This window comes from Canis lupus, chromosome 3 (assembly GCF_003254725.2).
Source record: "Canis lupus dingo isolate Sandy chromosome 3, ASM325472v2, whole genome shotgun sequence".
Lineage (NCBI taxonomy): Eukaryota > Metazoa > Chordata > Mammalia > Carnivora > Canidae > Canis > Canis lupus.
Window position 1 is genome coordinate 73,291,523 of NC_064245.1, and position 19,136 is coordinate 73,310,658.

General features: G+C 37.4%; 1 protein-coding gene across 24 annotated transcripts in view; it reads right to left on the reverse strand.

Annotated features, from left to right (window-relative positions):
• The window catches only part of WDR19 (WD repeat domain 19), a 176,404-nt gene that overhangs the window by 114,222 nt on the left and 43,046 nt on the right, over positions 1-19,136 (reverse strand). For all 24 annotated transcript variants that reach the window (XR_007409958.1, XR_007409963.1, XR_007409962.1 and 21 more), the window contains exons 16-28: positions 18,753-18,900; positions 18,424-18,628; positions 15,623-15,782; positions 15,286-15,396; positions 12,975-13,084; positions 10,399-10,456; positions 6,817-6,957; positions 6,654-6,736; positions 6,114-6,197; positions 4,767-4,913; positions 4,116-4,240; positions 1,949-2,061; positions 264-332 (exon numbers count right to left, since the gene is read on the reverse strand). Coding sequence is in view for 10 of the 24 variants with exons in the window: in XM_025437616.3 (XP_025293401.3) it covers positions 264-332; positions 1,949-2,061; positions 4,116-4,240; positions 4,767-4,913; positions 6,114-6,197; positions 6,654-6,736; positions 6,817-6,957; positions 10,399-10,456; positions 12,975-13,084; positions 15,286-15,396; positions 15,623-15,782; positions 18,424-18,628; positions 18,753-18,900 (1,554 nt within the window). In the remaining 14 variants the exon portion in view is untranslated. The remainder of the gene's footprint in view (positions 1-263; positions 333-1,948; positions 2,062-4,115; positions 4,241-4,766; positions 4,914-6,113; positions 6,198-6,653; positions 6,737-6,816; positions 6,958-10,398; positions 10,457-12,974; positions 13,085-15,285; positions 15,397-15,622; positions 15,783-18,423; positions 18,629-18,752; positions 18,901-19,136) is intronic.

Here is a 19,136-nt window from a genome sequence, read left to right on the forward strand (position 1 = left end):
AAGGTTCTTATCTTTTATAGACAGATTTTGTACCCATAAATAAATGACATGGTGTCTGTGATTTGTTTTAAAATAATACTGGGAAAGAGGTGGGGGTATGAATGACATAAGATTGGTTCTATGTTGATGGCTGTTGAAGTCAGATGATGGGTACATGGGAACTTGTTACACTATTTGGTCTACTTTTGTATGTTTGGAAATTTCTTCAAAAAGTTTTAAAAATATTGGCATTCACAAAAGTCCGCATTAGAGTGTTTACTTACAGTTTCAATTGCCATTTCTATTGCCGCATTATCTTCTGAGCTTGGACATTTCAGGAAATGTTTAAGCGCCTGAAATGAGAATCGTATAGCAATTAAAAATTTTCAGGCTGCTTTCACACTGGGGAAAAACAAAGCTTTCACATACTTAAAGTAATTATAGTTTGTGAAAGTATCTTCCTCTCAGTCAGGGGCTTGCATAGTCTGGGTCTTAAAATAGACACTTAACAGGTTGAGTGCAGTTTAAACAATGGAAGGATCCAGCAAATCCTCTGAAGAATTTAGTTCTGACTTCTGGTGAGAGGAGAATAAAAAACCATCCCTCTTTCATTGTGAAGATATAATTATTTTCATTCATTTGTTCATTCAACAAATATTTGCTGCCCACCTGCTACTATGCATGAGATTGTGCTGGATGCTGCGGAGAATCCCAGGAAGGATATGATATGGCCCCTCTTGTATTATGCACAATCTAATTGGGGAGATCTATGTAACATGATACTATAAGGAACCAATTATTTTAAGTCATAACTGTCTGATTCCTGAACACTACACCACCACACCTATGAAGAAATTTAAGGTTATAAAAGTTTAAAAGACAAATGGGCAGTATGGCCCAGTTTTCATAGGTGCTCTGAGGAACAAAAGTTGATTAAACATAGGGATGACCCTAAAGGTGCCACCAAGGAAAAAGGACTTGAGATGAACAAGTCTGTGGTAGATGGGGAAGAGGACGGAGAGGAATCCAGGTGAGAACAGGGATGGGGAATGGCCAGCGGGAATACAGGTTTCTTCAGTGTAAACAGCTGGATGCCAACAGCTTGTTGGGAAGTTCAGGCTTCTTGATCAATTTGCGGGAATTCTCTTGTGTGCCAGCTAAGGAGTCTGGACTTTAAGTGCCCAGAAACAGTAAATAGGTGGCCAGAAGGCTGAGTTCACACACAGACATGTTTCTTCAGTGGCTGAGGTATTCTATGAATATCTGGGCCCGTATTTTAAAATTGGGAGACTGAGACTCCTATTTCTCATGAAAAATCCTATGATCAGACACTAGTAGGACCAACTCCTGAAAGGCAAGAATTTTCTGGAAGCAGAAGCTATTTCCTTCAGACCAAACAAGTGCCACCCATTGGCCCCTGACCTGACATACAATGAAGGCACAGCTTCAATTAGTTACATCCCTTGCTGGAACACCGTAACCCCTGCTGTAGGGGTTCTGTAGCACAGAAAGTATGTACTGTCTGGGGAACAAAATGCAGGAGGAGTTACAGGGACAGAAACTAAAAACAGGGAAAGTAGAAATAATATTGTATTAATCTAAAAATAAGTGAGGTGAGTGACCCAGGTTTGAATTAAGTTGATGATCGTTATAATGAAACGGGACAGATGTCAGAGATACTACAAGGAAAGAATGTGACCAGCTGTGGGAGAGAGAAGATGATTTAAAGTTAACTCAGATTCCAGATCTGGGTGTCTGGGAGCATAATACATTTCTGGGGCACCTGGCTGACTCAGTTAATGGAGCATGTGAGTGTTTATCTCAGGCTCATGAGTTCAGGCTCCATGTTGGGCATAGAGATGATAGATAGATAGATAGATAGATAGATAGATAGATAGATAGATAGATAAAATATTTCCTATAAGAATTCTTGTGGAATTCAATGCATATTTTCTTGGGAAATACGAACTCGTGAATATTGGCCACACAGCAAGAAGAATTTTCCAGCCTGAAAATGTCTTTTTTCTCCTTCAAAATATAAGGCAATACTTTGATAGTCTTCATTAGTAGTATCTTCAGAACCTACAACAGAAATTCACTGAGTAAAATATCTGAGTAAAACTTGCTGACCTTTTATTGCTAACTTAAAAGTAAGATCTAAAAACAGGTGATTGAAAAAATTTTAACTGAATATCAGTGTTGTTTTCATCACAAAAACCATTCACCCTCATTATACCAAATATCAACTCTGTTCCACCTTCTTTTTACTCAACCCAGGAATCAGGACAGGAAATGATGAGGCCTTTGAGAATCTAGGCTGTGGTTTGACATTACCCTTTGTGACTGTTATCCATCTTAAAGAGTCTCAATCTCATTTCCTGAAACAACAGGAACAATCAGGACCATAATCGCTATCATGATGTGCCTAGAGCTTCAGAACAGTCAGAAGTCAAACATAATACATACAAGTCTCCCTGTCTCAGCAATGCCTGGTTTAGACAACTGTCTATATTTATCACACAAGTAAGGAGATAATATTCAAGGAGCCCATAGATGCCATTTACAGATAATAACTGTTTTTCCTTTGGTTTGAAGCTTAAATATGTTAAGCACAGAAGAAGAATCTCAAATCTGCAGGAGTTCTGACTCATTGTTTACACTTACCCAGGGGAGTTGGAGGCCCATTACGATGCCAAGGTATAGTGACAGCCCTGGACTTCCAGCCCCAAGGCACACAGGGAGTTTATGAGAGAAGGGGGTAAAGAAAGGTGGAGAAAAAGGAACCATGTGTGTGATGCAGGATAAACCACATTCTTCGGAAATGGAAAAAACCTAAATGTGTTAGTCCTATGGTGATTTGTAGTGTTAAGACAGAAATGTCATCTGTCAAGTTAAACATTAATAATTCTAACGTTGCTTTTATCTCTATTTCCTTTTTTTCTTTAGCTTTTTATTTTCTCCAATTATCTGAATGGCTAAGATATTAGAAGATGCTTTCACCTGTTTGTCTGAAAGACTGAAATAAAAATTTTCTAATAAATTCTATCATCATTTCTTATGGTCATCTTGTGAATTTTTAAAACCAAATAACACAAGGGTGTCTGGGGGGATTCAGTCCATTGAGTGCCAGCTCTTGATTAGACCTCAGGTCTTGATCTCAGGGTCATGAGTTCAAGCCTCACACTGGACTCCACGCTGAGCGTGGAGCCAACTTAAAAAATAAATAAATAAATAAATAATAAACAAAAAGAAATTTTAAAAAACCCCAAATAACACAAAGGGACAAATATTTTGTGACTCCACTTATATGATGTACCATGAATAGTCAAATTTATAGAGACAAAGTAGAATAGTGGCTACTAGGGGTTGGTGGACAGGGAAGTGGGGAGGTGCTGTTTAATGAATACAGGGTTTTAGTTCAGGATGATGAAAAAGTTCTGGAGATGAGTGATGGTGATGGTTGTACAATAATGTGAATGTACGTAATATGACTGAACTGTACATGTAAAAATGGTTAAAATGGCACATTTATGTTATATACTTTTTCTACAATAAAAACAAAACAAAACACTACCACAAATAACATTATGTATGGCCCATAAAATGAGAATCTGAAAATTATTTCAGTAGTTTCTAAGAATAATTGCAAGCAAGGGAAGAAAACCTATTAGCATGTGTTCTCAGACTATAAAATTCTCTTTTGGACTTTCTTTTGGAAAACCACATCTTGTGTATATCACTCTTCATCAAAGAATAACCATATAATCTTAATTTGTAAGTCACTTTTAAAAATTCATGAAAATATTTCTTAGACAATTCTTTTGTGTTTTCTATCACCTTCATTTTGGAACTTTGTTTTACTACTGGTTGACAAACAGAATTTGGGAAATCTGGCCTCTTTTAGAGGTTACCCAAAAACCTTAATTTTTGAAAATGGTCTTATAATTCCATTTCACCTTTAAGACGGTAGGAATCTTGAAATCTAACAAGTAACATATAGATATGCATGTATCTACGTATAAATGGTGTGTGTGCGTGTGCTTATGGGCATGCCAATCTGATAATTAGATTCTAAGGGTCAAGTATTTCTAGGTCACAAATCTTTAGGAGAAATTTGGGAAAACAATGGTATTTACCAATAATGTCTGCATAGATTTCCATTTTGTTGTGCTGCTGAGCCAGTGTGAAAGCTTCATTATTACATTTAGACATAACGAGAAACTGGATGGCAGACCCGTAGTCACCCAACTGTAGGAAAAACCTAAAACAAAGTACTTTAATCACCTTGATTCATGTAAAATAAGTTTGTCATTTACAAAATCAAATCTTTTTGCAACTATGAGAAACCACTTAAAAATAAAAATTAGGGATCCCTGGGTGGCGCAGTGGTTTGGCGCCTGCCTTTGGCCCAGGGCGCGATCCTGGAGACCCGGGATCGAGTCCCACGTCGGGCTCCCTACATGGAGCCTGCTTCTCCCTCTGCCTGTGTCTCTGTCCTCTCCCTCTCTCTCTGTGTGACTATCATGAATAAATAAATAAAATCTTTAAAAAAAATAAATTAAAAAAATAAAAATTAATCAAACTGCAGTTCTACACATTACATATGCTTATATTTGAAAAATGAACTCTTACACTCTACCAGAAACAGACTGAATTTAAACACTTAGACCTACCAAAAAAATGAAAAGGAATAAATATTCCCTTTGAATGTATTTATTTGATGAAGGGAAGGGGCACTTTCTTTTAAGGCTAGTTTTTGGAAGTCCAAAAATAATGCATTCTGTTACCTGGCTACCATTTTGGCGCCATCCAAAGACTGGGTCTCTCTGACAATACTGACAGCCTTTTCGGGATTGTTGAGGTGATCCAGATAGATGCGGATTACGCTGTTCCATTGTTTTGCATTCTCATAAGCCACAACAGCTTCTTTGTATCTATAAGAAATATTTGGTTCAGAAAAGCTTTCTTAACACTGCCACATTTGGGGGGAAAGTGTCAATAAATTGGACAGTTTTTTTACTGATGGTGGTTGCTTATTTTTCTTGAAATATATATAAATGAAATATATATAAATATATAAAATGTGTTCTTTTTAGAGGTCTGATAAACTAACAGTAAAGTGTTAATATCAAATTGCTTTTTCTCGTCTAAACCGTATCATTTTTTACACTTTGCTTTTTTTCCTCACTGTGCTGTTGTTTTTTGAGTAGGAATGGAAATTTATTTTAAAGAAAATACAGACTATTTCACATTTATGGATACAGCTGAGGGTGACAGAGAAAATCTTTGCACGTTGACCTCTAGATGGAGCTCAAGACTTCTCTTCCAGAGGAGCTCTCCAGCTCTTTCCCTTTTAACAAGATACTTAGTGTTATATCTGTTTCCTAAGGTTGCTTTTCTAAAAGTAGATGGTACTGACCTTTAAAAATCTTTTAATGTCTATTGCCAAATAATTTTCCAAAGGCTATAGAAATTATACTCCCATCAATCATGCATACAGAGTACTTTTTTTTTTTTTCAGAGTATGTTTTGATGATTTGGTGATTAGTTTAAAATCTTCCATGATATTATAGGTTAAAAAATAACATACTGTCACTTTAGCTATTATTAGTGAGGTAGAACTTTTGTTGTTTGTATGAAAAGCAATTTCATAATTGTGTTTTCTACTCTGGGATTCCTTGACTTTGAATTTCTTATATCAAGTTGCAGGGAATCTTTGTATATTTAGGATATTAACTCTCCACTGCAATATCTTGACACTGTTTTGCAGCTCATACTGTGCAGTCATAGGTGTGGAGTTCATATTTCTTCACTGCTCTTGTCTTCTGCATCTGTAAGTTATTCCTCTTAATAAAATGAGGATCACTTTGTTTTAATGCCATATTATATTAAAATATCAACTTTTAGTATTTAACTCTCAAAAGAGACAGTAGCCTCTATATCTACACACAAAGGATCAATTGAGGGATATAAGATATGGGAGAAACTGAACAGTCTGGCACTTCAGGCCTGGCAAAGGGTAAAGATGTTTTCTTCCTCCACTCTGCCTTTCGTAGAGGTACAAAGGTGGATGGTTAATTTATCAAACTTACACAGTGCTTTCAATTTGTATGAATTTGAGACAACGTACAAACCTTCCATCTGCTTCTTTTGCTTTGGCATACTGCAGGTGAATCTTTGGGGAAGCAACACGAGGCAGAAGCTCACCAACTTTTGCCCTAAAATGTAGGTTTAGGACAATAATGTCAGCACTATATTCACTCCCAAAGTAGCTCCTTACAATCAGATGTTTTTAGGATTCAAAACACAGTTCTCATGATCTTTAAAAAAAAAAATCTTGCTTCCTACGGATAAAAGCAGACATAACTGCTTTTCCTTATGACACCCACCCCTGTCCTCCTTCTCTGTGAGAAAATGAAGGTTAGTTCATTAGCTCTTCGAGGACAATAGGGCTATTTTCCCCAGTAATGTGTCTGATCAGGGATGTCCCCACACCAAACTGACAGGATGTACTGTTTTGTTTTGTTTTTTTTGGAAAGCAAACTATGAATATGAACTCCTCTAAGAAGAAGGAGAAAAAGAGAAGAGGGAACAGGATGTACAGGCAGGAGGGCAGACCACCAGGACCCATTCATTTCCACACCTGCTCAGAACAAACTGTAGCAAATTCTTACCAATTCTTACAGCGGATGTAAACAGAGGCTGCTTTGTCAAAATAGAGACCTTTTTCATACAGTTGGGCTGCTTCTGAAAATTGCTAAAGTAATATGAGATTATTAAAACACTGAATTTGTTACATATAAGATCGCAGGAATATTTATTCAGAGAAAAGTATACCTTCATATTCTCCAAGATAGCTCCACAGTCTCTTTTCAGGACCCTGCTGGGATGCTTCAGGGCCTGGTTAACTCCTCGGCGTATGTCTCCCATTCGTATGGACATCTGGGCCACTCCAGCCAGACACAGTTCATCATGTTCCTGGAATTATCAGGCAAATAACTAACAAATCAGACCCTGAGTTATACTAATGTATTTCAGCCAAACAATTACTTTCTCAAATGAGCCCAAATGTTACTTCCATTAATCCTTTCAGGCAAATCTCTCAAGATTATGAAATAACACTGAATCCTTTTTTTTTTTTTCCTAAATCACCTGTTACAAAGTTATATATATATTCAGAAGTCTACATCTTTTCAAATACCATATAATTTCACTCATGTGGAATTTAAGAAACAAAACTGATGAACATAGGGGAAGGGAAGGAAAAATAAGATAAAAGCAGAGGGGGAGGTAAACCATAAAGACTCAACTCTAGGACAAACTGATGGTTCAGGAGGGGAGGTGGATGAGGTAACTGATGACAGGCATTAAGGAGGGCACTTGATATAATGAACACTTGGTGTTATATAGAACTGGATTCACTAAATTCTTCCTCTGAAACTAATAATACACTATATATTAACTAACATGAATTTATATAAAATAAAAAAAACTGAGGGTCACTGGAGGCAAGGGGGGTGGAGGGACGGGGTAATTGGATGATGGACATTAAGGAGGGCACATGATATAATGAGCACTGGGTATTATATAAGACTGATCTATCTCTGAAACCAATAATACATTATATGTTAATTGAATTTAAATAAAAATTTAAAAATATTTAAAAAAAAAAGTCATCACCCCCCCCAAAAAAAAGTCTAGATCTTTTATGTTTAAGAACAAATTTTTACTATCCCTTGTCATAATGCCTTGTATATCTTTGTATGTCTTCTTGGTATAAAATTTTATATAACAGGTAATATACACAGCATAAGTGCTATGAACAAAATTATGGAAAAAACATTTATCAAACTGAAGATTTCTCTACTAGTCATGATTAAACATTAAAAACTTTATGTAGGGACCCCTGGGTGGCGCAGCGGTTTGGCGCCTGCCTTTGGCCCAGGGCGCGATCCTGGAGATCTGGGATTGAATCCCACATCGGGCTCCCGGTGCGTGGAGCCTGCTTCTCCCTCTGCCTGTGTCTCTGCCTCTCTCTCTCTCGGTGACCATCATAAATTAAAAAAAAAAAAAAAAAAAAAAAACTTTCTAAAAATAAAAACTTTATGTAAAATTAAAATTGTTTAATTCATTAAAGATAACTAAATAACTTTCAAGTAACTAATCTGGACTAGTGAAATATAATGTCAGATTGCATCTTATGTGAAGCAGCATATCTGGTGGAACACTGTGTGATGATGGAAATATTCTATATCTGTTTGGTCCAATATGGTAGCTAATAGTCACAAGTGGCTATTGAGCAGTTGAAATATGGCCAGTGGGACAGAGACACTGGATTTTATTTTATTTTTTTAAAGATCTTATTTATTTATTCACGAGAGACACACACACAGAGAGAGAGAGGCAGAGACACTGGCAGAGGGAGAAGCAGGCTCCATGCAGGGAGCCCGATGTGGGACTTGATCCTGGGTCCCCAGGATCATGCCCTGGGCTGAAGGCAGCGCTAAACCACTGAGCCACCAGGGCTGCCTGAGAAACTGGATTTTAAATTTGATTTAATTTTCAATAATTTAAATAGCCATGCAGTAATAGTTACTGTATTCACTAACACAGATGTAAGAAAGCACATAAAATATATGTAGCCAAAGAAAATATCAAAACCCCGAGTTACATGGGCAAAGGATATGATCAGGCAATTCATTAAAAAAACAAAAACAAAAACAAAAAACCATATGCTTGACCAATAAATAAAACATGCTCAGCTTCACTAAAAATAAAATACACACAAAATACCTTTGTTTTGGCTTATGAATTGGTAGATGAAGATAAATGATAACATTCTGTGTTGTGGGAAATGTGGGGGAAAACGAACACTGTCATATATGGCCAGGAGCTGTGTGAGTTGCTATAAATTCTTCTGGAGAGCAATTTGACAATAAAAAAAATTAAAAGCATACATTTTATGACCTAGAAATCCCATCTGTAAGAATATGTCCTTCCGAAATACTATCTCAGGTAGTTATTGATACATGCATACTCGATAGAATATTCATTGCAGTATTTTGATAGTAAAAAAGCAAAGACAATTATAATTCAATAAAAGAGTAGATTAAAAAATTGTGCTATATATTAACAACAGAATATTAGAAACTCTTAAATGATTAAAATTGATTTGTATGTATTGACTTCAGAGACCATCAAGAAAGCAGAATGCTGCTTTTCGTAGAACAGATTTCAGTTGATCTTTGCTAAATGAATAGAAACGAATGATTTCATATTTAGTAAAAACCCACATTTCATACATATTTGTATGCTTACAAGAGATTCTGAGTGGAAATATATAAAACTATTAACAGTGGTTACCGGGCAGCCCTGGTGGCCCAGCGGTTTAGCGCCACCTTCAGCCCAGGGCGTGATCCTGGAGACCTGGGAAAGAGTCCCACGTCAGGCTCCCTGCATGGAGCCTGCTTCTCCCTCTGCCTGTGTCTCTGCCTCTCTCTCTGTGTCTCTCATGAATAAATAAATAAAATCTTAAAAAACAAACAAAAAAACAGTGGTTACCACCGATTCGTGTGATAGAGGAGAGAATGGTGGATTCTCCTTTCTCATGTTACACTGTAGCGATTTTTAAAATTGACTATAATGAAATTGTATTACTTTTGTAATAAAAATTCTAGATATAAAACAGGAAATAAAAAGATTTTCAGGGGGATCCCTGGGTGGCGCAGCGGTTTGGCGCCTGCCTTTGGCCCAGGGCGCGATCCTGGAGACCCGGGATCGAATCCCACATCAGGCTCCCGGTGCATGGAGCCTGCTTCTCCCTCTGCCTATGTCTCTGCCTCTCTCTCTCTGTCTCTCTGTGACTATCATAAATAAATAAAAATTAAAAAAAAAAAAAAAGATTTTCAATCTTTGCAAGACATCACGTAAAAACATCAATTTTTACTGCAAAATTTAGCTTCTTGAGCTAAAATTCTGGGATGGGAGAATGAGCTGGAATAGTGTAAAGTACATGCTTTCCAGGATCATCATAAAAGATACAGTGTGACAGATGAAATGGCAGAAAGGACTTTTATGGACTGGGAGTTCACTTTACAGTGGTTATTGAAACTTTTTAAAAGAGTGAAGGAAAAGCCTCGTGAATATCATAGTTAGCCTGTAAGTGGGAAGGGATAAAAATTTTACTTCCAACATTAATAAGCATCTCATGTTTAGCATACAAGGGACGATGTATTTTTTTCATACTGATAAAAATATTTTCATCTTTAGTTTGTAAGTGTTTTTAACTGATTTAACTATATCCTTGAAAAAGAGCTCACCTACTAGATATTGAGTAAATAAAATGCAATTCACAGCATGGCTTTTTAAATAAAACTAACAAACCTAAAGATAATTAAACATATCTTTATTCAAGGTTACCTTATGATCACCAGTTATTCCTTTCTCATAATGAGCCAAAGCATTTACATAATCACCCCTGAAAGAAAAATCAGAGTGAATTTTAATACATATTGAAATATCTCATTTCCATATACAATATTTAAAAGATAATCTTTGTCACTGAGTTGTTTGAGCTCACAAAAGATGTGATACACAACATATAAGATATTGTTTCAAGTGTAGTTCATTATTATTTTGCTACTTTAAAAATAATTATAGGAGTGCCTGAGTGGCTCAATTAAGCATCCGACTCTTGATTTCAGCTCTGGTCATGATCTCATGGGTCATGAACCTGAGCCCCATGTTGGGCTCCAGGCTAAGCACAGAGCCTGCTTAAGATTCTCTCTCTCCCTTTCCCTCTGCTCCCCCACCTCACATGCACTCTCTCTCAAAAAAATAATTATTATAAAGCTGGATTATGCTACATTGTAGGGTACTTACTTTGTAGTATGTTAGGCATTTTGGGGAGCTACATTAAATGTGATGGGCCACTTTTGGGGGGAATCCTTTGTGTTTAAAAATTATTTTTAAATTTCAAGTATAATTAACACACAGTGTTATGTTAGTTTCAGGTGTATAATAATTCAGCTATTCTATACACTCCTCGGTGCTCATTATGATAAGTGTACATTGCATTTCTCAATGTAATGACCCCTTTCCCTTCAGCACAGAAATTTTGTGCTCTAAGACTGTCACCCTCAGGACACAGATGGAGGGCCAAGGCATTTGTCCCATATGTTATACAGTAAGTTTGCAATCAGTCCTTTTTAATATATAAAATTACTTTTTTTTTAAATAAGATTTTGTTTTTAAATGATCTCTACAGCCAACCTGGGACTTGAAATCACAGCCCTGAGATCAAGAATTGCATGCTCTAAAAAAAAAAAAAAGAATTGTATGCTCTACCAGCTGAGCCAGCCCAGGCGCCCCTACAGAGTCACTTTTTAAGGGGCAGATATGTAAATTTAAATTTAAACTCAATTTAAATTGAAGTTGAGTACAAAAGAATTAAAATCTCTAAAAAGTTTTAATTTTTAAAAAATAAAATTTCAAATAAGGTATCGTGGTTAGAAGTGAAGGACTACTTTTTGATAGAATAATTTCTAGAGCTATAATTTGGGTGTCAATATTGGCAATGAATCTAAAGTCTGCACGAAAAAAAATAAAGTCTGCATGAAAATAAAGTGTAACTACATAAAAATATTTTAAAAAGACTATTAGAACCATATTTTCTTTGTTCAAAGATCAATACTTTTCCACATTATTTTTGAAATTGGAAGGTATAATAAATGTCAAAAGAAATTGTCCAGTTGTGATATAGTTGTTATTGTACATACCTGTGTGAACTTAATTTGCAAGTAAATTATTCAATTGAATTCTCTCTATGGGTGTTCGCATTGGTAGCACCAACCATGGCTGCACGTGAGCTTAAAAATGGATCTTAATTGCTTCTAAAATTACACCTTTATGTAACAATGAAATAAAAATCTACAGTCTGTCAATTAAGACTACTGACAATTATGACTGTGGAGCAATGAAGAGCACCAGAAAACTCTAAACTCTATTGGAATAGATTATGGAATTTCCCAAGGTAGGAGAGATTTGTAAAGCCTAGTCATGCAACATGAAGGATTAATTACTCAAGTGCTGAATAAACTTCCTGTAAAAAGCTTGTGGCTTGACTTTCTTTCTTTTTTTTTTTAAAGAATTTATTTATTTATGAGAGACACACACAGAGAGAGAGAGAGGCAGAGACATAGGCAGAAGGAGAAGCAGGCTCCCTATGGGGAGCCCAATGTGGGACTCAATCCCAGGACTCTTGGATCATGACCTAAGCCAAAGGCAGATGCTCAACCACTGAGCCACACAGGCGTCCCTGGCTTGACTTTCAATGCTAATTTTTATCCCCACACAATTCAGTTAAAAGAAAAACTATAACTTTAAGCAAACAGAAGATGTAGACCAAATTCTGTTTTTTTTTTTTTTTCAATATGAGTTGAAATTTTACTGCAAATCCTCAAAGTGTTCAAAGAGGTCACGATCACAAACACAGGCTATGAAAAGCAGTACATCAACCCGGTGCTACATGTAACTGTTGCTCGCCCAATGTGATTCAAAACAGTATTTAGACTAAGTGTAGAAAAGGCTGACACTCAGACTTCAATTTTGATGCTGGAAATAAAAGTGCACAAAGGCCTGGACAACCCTTCATTAGTGAGAAAAGACATTTTTTGGAAGTACATATACATAGCTTTTTACCCTCCTCTTTCAAAAGATTTTATTTATTTATTTATGAGAGACACACACACAGAGAGGCAGAGACACAGGAAGCGGGAGAAGCAGGCTCCCTGCAGGGAGCCTAATGTGGGACTCGATCCCAGGACCCTGGGATCATGACCTGAGCTGAATGCAGATGCTCAACCACTGAATCCCCAGGCGTCCCTGCTTTTTACCCCTAATAAGCAATTATTAAATCAATGGAGGGCCTTCTAATTTGGAATTGGAGATACTCAGAAGTTAAATACTGACTGAAAAACAGAAAGATAAGGACTTACGTGAATTCAAGCTGAATAGCATATTCTTTTGATATAAACGGTATCTGGTCTGGGGCTAACCGCTTGGCCAGTTGCAGGGCACTGTCCCAATGCTGTAGATCCCTTCTCATCTATTGGGAGAGAGAGACCTTAATTTCAAATGAACAAATTACTTTGCATAGTCACCACACAATGCTAGTTTTACTAGAAGCGATTAGAAAAACTTTTGTTTAAAAAGTGGAACTTGATCTTGGCAAGGATAATATATTACTAGAGCACACATTCTCAGTATACTTGAAGGGGGTAATATTGGTTCTGGGAGAGCAAAAATGTCTTACTATTACAATGGTTTGTGGTCTTCCAAAACTCAATCCTACCTAAAAAAAATTATCCTTTATTATTTAATTTCTACCATAAGAAAAAATTAAACTGAATTAAAATGAATCCAATCAATTAAGATTAATTTTTATTAGAGGGGAGCTAATAAAAAATGAGAAATACTTTACTATAGGAATTGATGTTATTTTCTGAGAAAATGTGAAGCTATATTACAACATGAATAACAGACATAAATATAAAATGTGAACGTGTCTTTCTTCCTGGTTCTTATGGTCTTTTATCTGCATCTGGCACACAATTCCGAACATAAACTAATCATTAGAGAATCTTTTACAGTTCACTCTTCACTTTATTCACCCTTTGTAAAGAATTAATAACAAGTAATATTTTTCAAGTGCTATTATTTGCCAGGTACTACTATTCAAGGGCATTAGCTTGTTTACTTTTTCCAACTGGGCCTTTTGCAAGAAACCTTCCTTGTACCCATTTTAGAGATCCAGAAACTGAGGCAAAGAGAGGCTAGTTTTATATACAAAGTTATACTGCTAGTATCTGGCAAAGCTGAGCAGCAGGGCTGTGCCTCTAATCCCTTTACGTAGCTATCTCCTCAGCCTTCAAAGTTAGGTTAAAGGAATGACACTGGGAAATCAACACCTCAAATCCTTTACAAATCCAGTAGCACACAAGTGCTCACAGCTAAATGCAGAAGAATTAAGGGGACATTTTTGCCCTCATATGACAACCATATTCCTACTTCCATGCGTACTAGTAGTCTAAGTTCTGAAAATTTCTCAGGGTGTCCCTAATTATTACAAATAATGTAAAATTATTTAATTTTTTTTTGTTAAAACACAATTCAGTTTACTTAAAATTTAAAAATGAAAATTCGCTGTAGACCAATGTGAGAAAATGAAGTTGTAAAACTAATACCAAGTATGTTTTCAAAACACCTCCTCTAGGTAGTTGTGGAAATGCTGATTTGAGGTAAGATAACATTAATGACAAAGAGCAACCATTTTGTGTCTTTACTACTGATCAGGTCTAGCCTCATTTTTAAATTTTTACAACAACCTGTGGGCCAGATATTGTTACCCCACTTTAGAGAAAGAGGACGTAGGACATAGAAAGGTTAAATAAGTTGCCCAGGGTGACAGAGCTGGGATCTGAACCCAGACATGTCTAACCCTAAAGTTCATGTTCTTAATTGCTATTCTATATAGCCACTTCACCCTACAATTGAGCTAGGTCCTTCCCTCTGTTCTAGTCCTTCCCCTGTAATGCTCACCTCTGGGAAAATAAGGTCCTTATTTCACCTCTTAACACACAAGAGAATCTCATTGCCAAGTAAAAGATACGTGTATCTCATTTTCCCCATTTCAGAAATGGAGAAAATAACTATCTCCTGGGATTATTGTAAGGGTTAAATTAGTTAAAATACATTAAGTGCTTAGAAACGTGCCTGGCACCATGTAGGCTCTCAATAAATGGTAGCTGTTTCCGTGTGTGCGTGTTTTTGTAAGTTACATAATCTGTTCTCTTTGGACAGAGTAAGACTTTAAATTATTTGGTAATGTTACAATAACATGCCTTTTATGGTTCCACAGAACACAAAATGAAAGTACTTTTGAAGTTAATGAATACTCCAGGGTTCTTAAAGCTTTCTGAAATGTCTAAATTCCAGGAGTGGGAAGGCATGTGGTTTCTGGTGCTGAGAAATTTTAAATTTTATTTTTTTTCATTCTTTTTTAAGATTTTATTTACTTATTCATGAGAGATACAGAGAGAGGCAGAGACCCAGGCAGAGGGAGAAGCAGGCTCCATGCAGGGAGCCTGATGTGGGACTCGATCCTGGGACTCCAGGATCACGCCCTGGGCCAAAGGCGGGCACTTAACCACTGAGCCACCCAGGCGTCCCAAATTTTAAATTTAATTTTAAATTTTTAAGGGGGATCCCCCCGTTGCATGTTCTTCCCATCCTTATCCACTGCCATACCTCCAGGGCAGCAACAGGACAGCTGGACGCAAGGTACAGGTCCTGAGCCAGGTTGAAGTCATTAGTAAACATGGCAAGATGTCCTGCCAAAAGATTGTAGTCTTCTATTCCCTACAAATAAAAGCAATTTTAATGAGAAGGAATACAGGGTTTCATTTCTTTTTTTTTTTTATTTATTTTTTTAATTTTTTTTTAAAGCTTCTGCTTAGTAGGAAGTAGTAAGGTTTCATTGGTCAATTTGCTGATGAGTTAGGGAAGACTCACTGCAGAAACTTAAAATAATTGAATAAATACCATTTAGATCCTAATACAGTAAGTCTCATGAGATGCTGTTTACCTTTATCTGTTCCAAGGACATCACTATGCCCACATTTCCAATTGTCCGATAGACGCGAATTGCAAACTCCACTTCCATGTGATGGAGACAAGCTCTGGCCAGCTCATTCCAGGCAGTGTGATCGTTCAGAATTTTGCACATTTCCCAAGCATCTGAAAACCTAGCATTTGAATATGTTGGTTTAATTGGGGAGCTCTACTTGACCCCTAGTTGGTAATTTTCAGGTTATATATAATTTAATGTCAGGTCTTAAATTCTGCAAAACAGTTCTTCATCCTTAATCATCATTTCCAAATTATAGAAAATTGCATAAACTTTTCTTTCTTTATTGTACAGATACATGTTTTTTTTTAATTTTTTTTGAAAAAATTTTTTAAAGATTTTATTTATTTATTCATGAGAGACACACAGAGAGAGAGAGGCAGAGACACAAGCAGAGGGAAAAGCAGGTTCCATGCAGGGATCCTGATATGGAACTTGATCCCAGGACTCCAGGATCACTCCCTGAGCCGAAGGCAGGTGCTAAACCACTGAGCCACCCAGGGATCCCCTCTTGAATTTTTTACTAATCTGAATCTACTCTGTGTAATGACCTCCATCATTAACAACTAACTCTTTTTATTTGTTTTTGGGTTTACTTCACACATAGATGAAAATATTTCTGTTCTCACATAAATCTAATGCAGTACTCTCTCTGTTCCTACATATTGGGAAGTTTAAAACAGGGGCCAGCAACTATGGCCTACACTCCAAATCCAGTCAGCTGTCTGCTTCCATGACCGAAGTCTGGGTGGAACATAGCCACTTGGCCTAAATTTTTAATGGACTGTCTTGGCTGCTCTTGTGTTACAACGGCTTGAGTAGATGTGACAAATATTTCATGGCTTTTAAAGCCTGAAATGCTCACCATTTGGTCCATAACAGAAAAAGCTTGCTGATCTCTGGTTTTAAAGCACAGCCACAAATGCCAATTGAACTTTTTGTGGGACTGCTACATCAAAGAATGTATTACATCTATTCACTTATTGCATTTTCCCACCCAATGTGCATTTATTGAGCACCTTTTTTGTGCCAGAAACTGTGTTTGGAACCAAGATACAAAGATCAAACACACATTCACTGTCCTTTAGGTGGTCATGACTGGGGAAGGTGGAAGAGACAGATAAGTCAACAGATGACCCTGACACAGTGTGACAGAGGTTAACTGAGTGCTTCTAATATGTGAATCTGTGCCAAACACTTTGCATAGATTCTCTCACTGTGTTACCCTAACAACCCTAACCACTAAGGAATATTATAATTTCTCCTTTATAGATGAGGAAGAGTGAAGCTCAGAGGCCTCCCAAGACCAGCCCATCACATAGCAGGAGGGTGCAAAGTGCTCTAAATCACTGTGTTTACTGCCTGGAGGCCATTCACCAGGAGGGCCCGCAACCCAGGCCACCAGAGGTTAGGGGGCTCTGGGGAAGGCATCCTGGAGCAGGAGAGGCCTCAGCTGAATGTGAAAAATAGAAGTTACTGCCTACAGACACAGAGGAAGGACATTCCAGGAAGGGAAAGCTGTATGTGCCAAGGCAAAGAATCATGAAAAATATCGAATTCAAGCAGCCAGCAGAACAGAGAGGGAGTAGAGGCACAGTTGAGACTAGTAATAAAACAAGGATCTAATATGTCCTGCTGAGGTCCCTGAGGAGGTGGGATTTCTTCCTCAAGGCAATGGGAAAGATCTCCAGCAGGGGGGTAAGAGGATCAGACTGATATTTTCAAGTGTAGTGAATAAATGAGATTGTCATGAGACTATCAGTAGAGAGAGCAGTCAGGGAGTGGTTCCATTATACATTACTCTGAGTGGGGGCCTGAGTTAATGGGGGAGTATGGGGTGGGGGTGGTGGAATGGAGAAAAGAGTCTGGTGTGTGGGTGTGTGTAGGTATAGGTGTGTGTGTGTGTTGGGACATGTACACATGGGATTAGGACTAGGGGAAGCAAGGGGGCTGGGGAAGATTAATTGTTTTATTTTATTTTATTTTATTTTATTTTATTTTATTTTATTTTATTTTATTTTATATTAAGATTTTATTTATTTATTCACAAGAGAGACACAGAGAGAAAGAGAGGCAGAGACACAAGCAGAGGGAAAAGCAGGCTCCACGCAGGGAGCCGGACGTGGGACTCAATCCCAGGTCTCCAGGATCACGCCCCAGGCTGAAGGCGGCGCCAAACCGCTGAGCCATTCAGGGTTTCCCAGATGAATTGTTTTAAATAGAGCAAATCTGAGGGGTTCATGGGCTTCCGAACACACAATTGGCAGGCAGTGGTAAATATACGTTTAAGTGAAAGATGGACGTTTTGGAGTCAGCCTCTTATGAATGCTATTGAAGCCATGTAAGTAGAGGAGATTCATTCAGAAAGAATCATTAGAGAAGAGAAGAGGGGGCTCATGGGACCCTGAGGAACAGCAACATTTAAGACATGGTCAAAACCACAAAGAAGACTCAAGGTGGCTAGAATAGGTAAGACAAAAAAGCAGAAAAAGGAAATCCCAAGCAAGGCAAAACCAAAATTCTTATGTTGACATTAGGATACTGTTGAAACAATAGGTTTATTAGAATTTCACAGTAAGTATGCTATTTGGGCTTAGTACAACAGTATTTCCTTTAGGACTTACATACATTCTCACCTGGGCCTCACAATAATACTGTAAACAAGATAAATACTATCATCTCCATCTATTTTAATAGGATTTGACCTTTAAAATCACAAAAGCAAATGAGACGCTCCAGAGAAGTGTTTTGAGTCCTACCTCTTGAGCATTAAAGTCTGTGTCAGCATTTGCCTCAGCTCATTAGGCCCCACATCTTTTAAACTGTCGAGGAACCTGTGCGTGCTCAGGTACATGTTGTTGATTTTTCCACTCTGCGTCTGGCAGGTCAGCTCTCCATTATATAACAGCAAAGGTTTATGAGAGAAGGGGACTTTGGTGCCTCCAGCCAAAATGACCTTGGATCCTTAGATTTTAAAAGACATTTTAATGCTGAAAGCGGATACCGGCATATAAATCAAAAGGAAGGTTTTAATTTCACTGTCACGGAAATCTGTTTGTCAACAAATGCACAAAAAGTGATTAAATACCTTGTATCGTGTCCTTGTGAAAGACGTAAGTGTATACCTTATCATCATCGTATGCAATAAATACGCCTTTATCCATTGGCCAGTTTTCCCAAAGAACACCTTTGATGGTTGGTGAAAAGTCTGGAATCTCATAGGTAGCATCATTAACCTACAAAACAGGATTTACAGATTTGCCTCAAGACTGTACTTAAATGTCATCACTTGCCTTGGTAGGAGCCTGTTCCGCTGCCTTGGCTGGCGTAGCTTTCCCAGCAACCCAACAACACTGCAAGCACATTACCTTTTTCTATTCTTGTACTAGATCTGGCTTGAAAGAAACCCTGTGGTTTATACGGCAAATTAAGGTTTTTCTCTAAAACTTGGTGAATTTTCAGGAAAAACTAC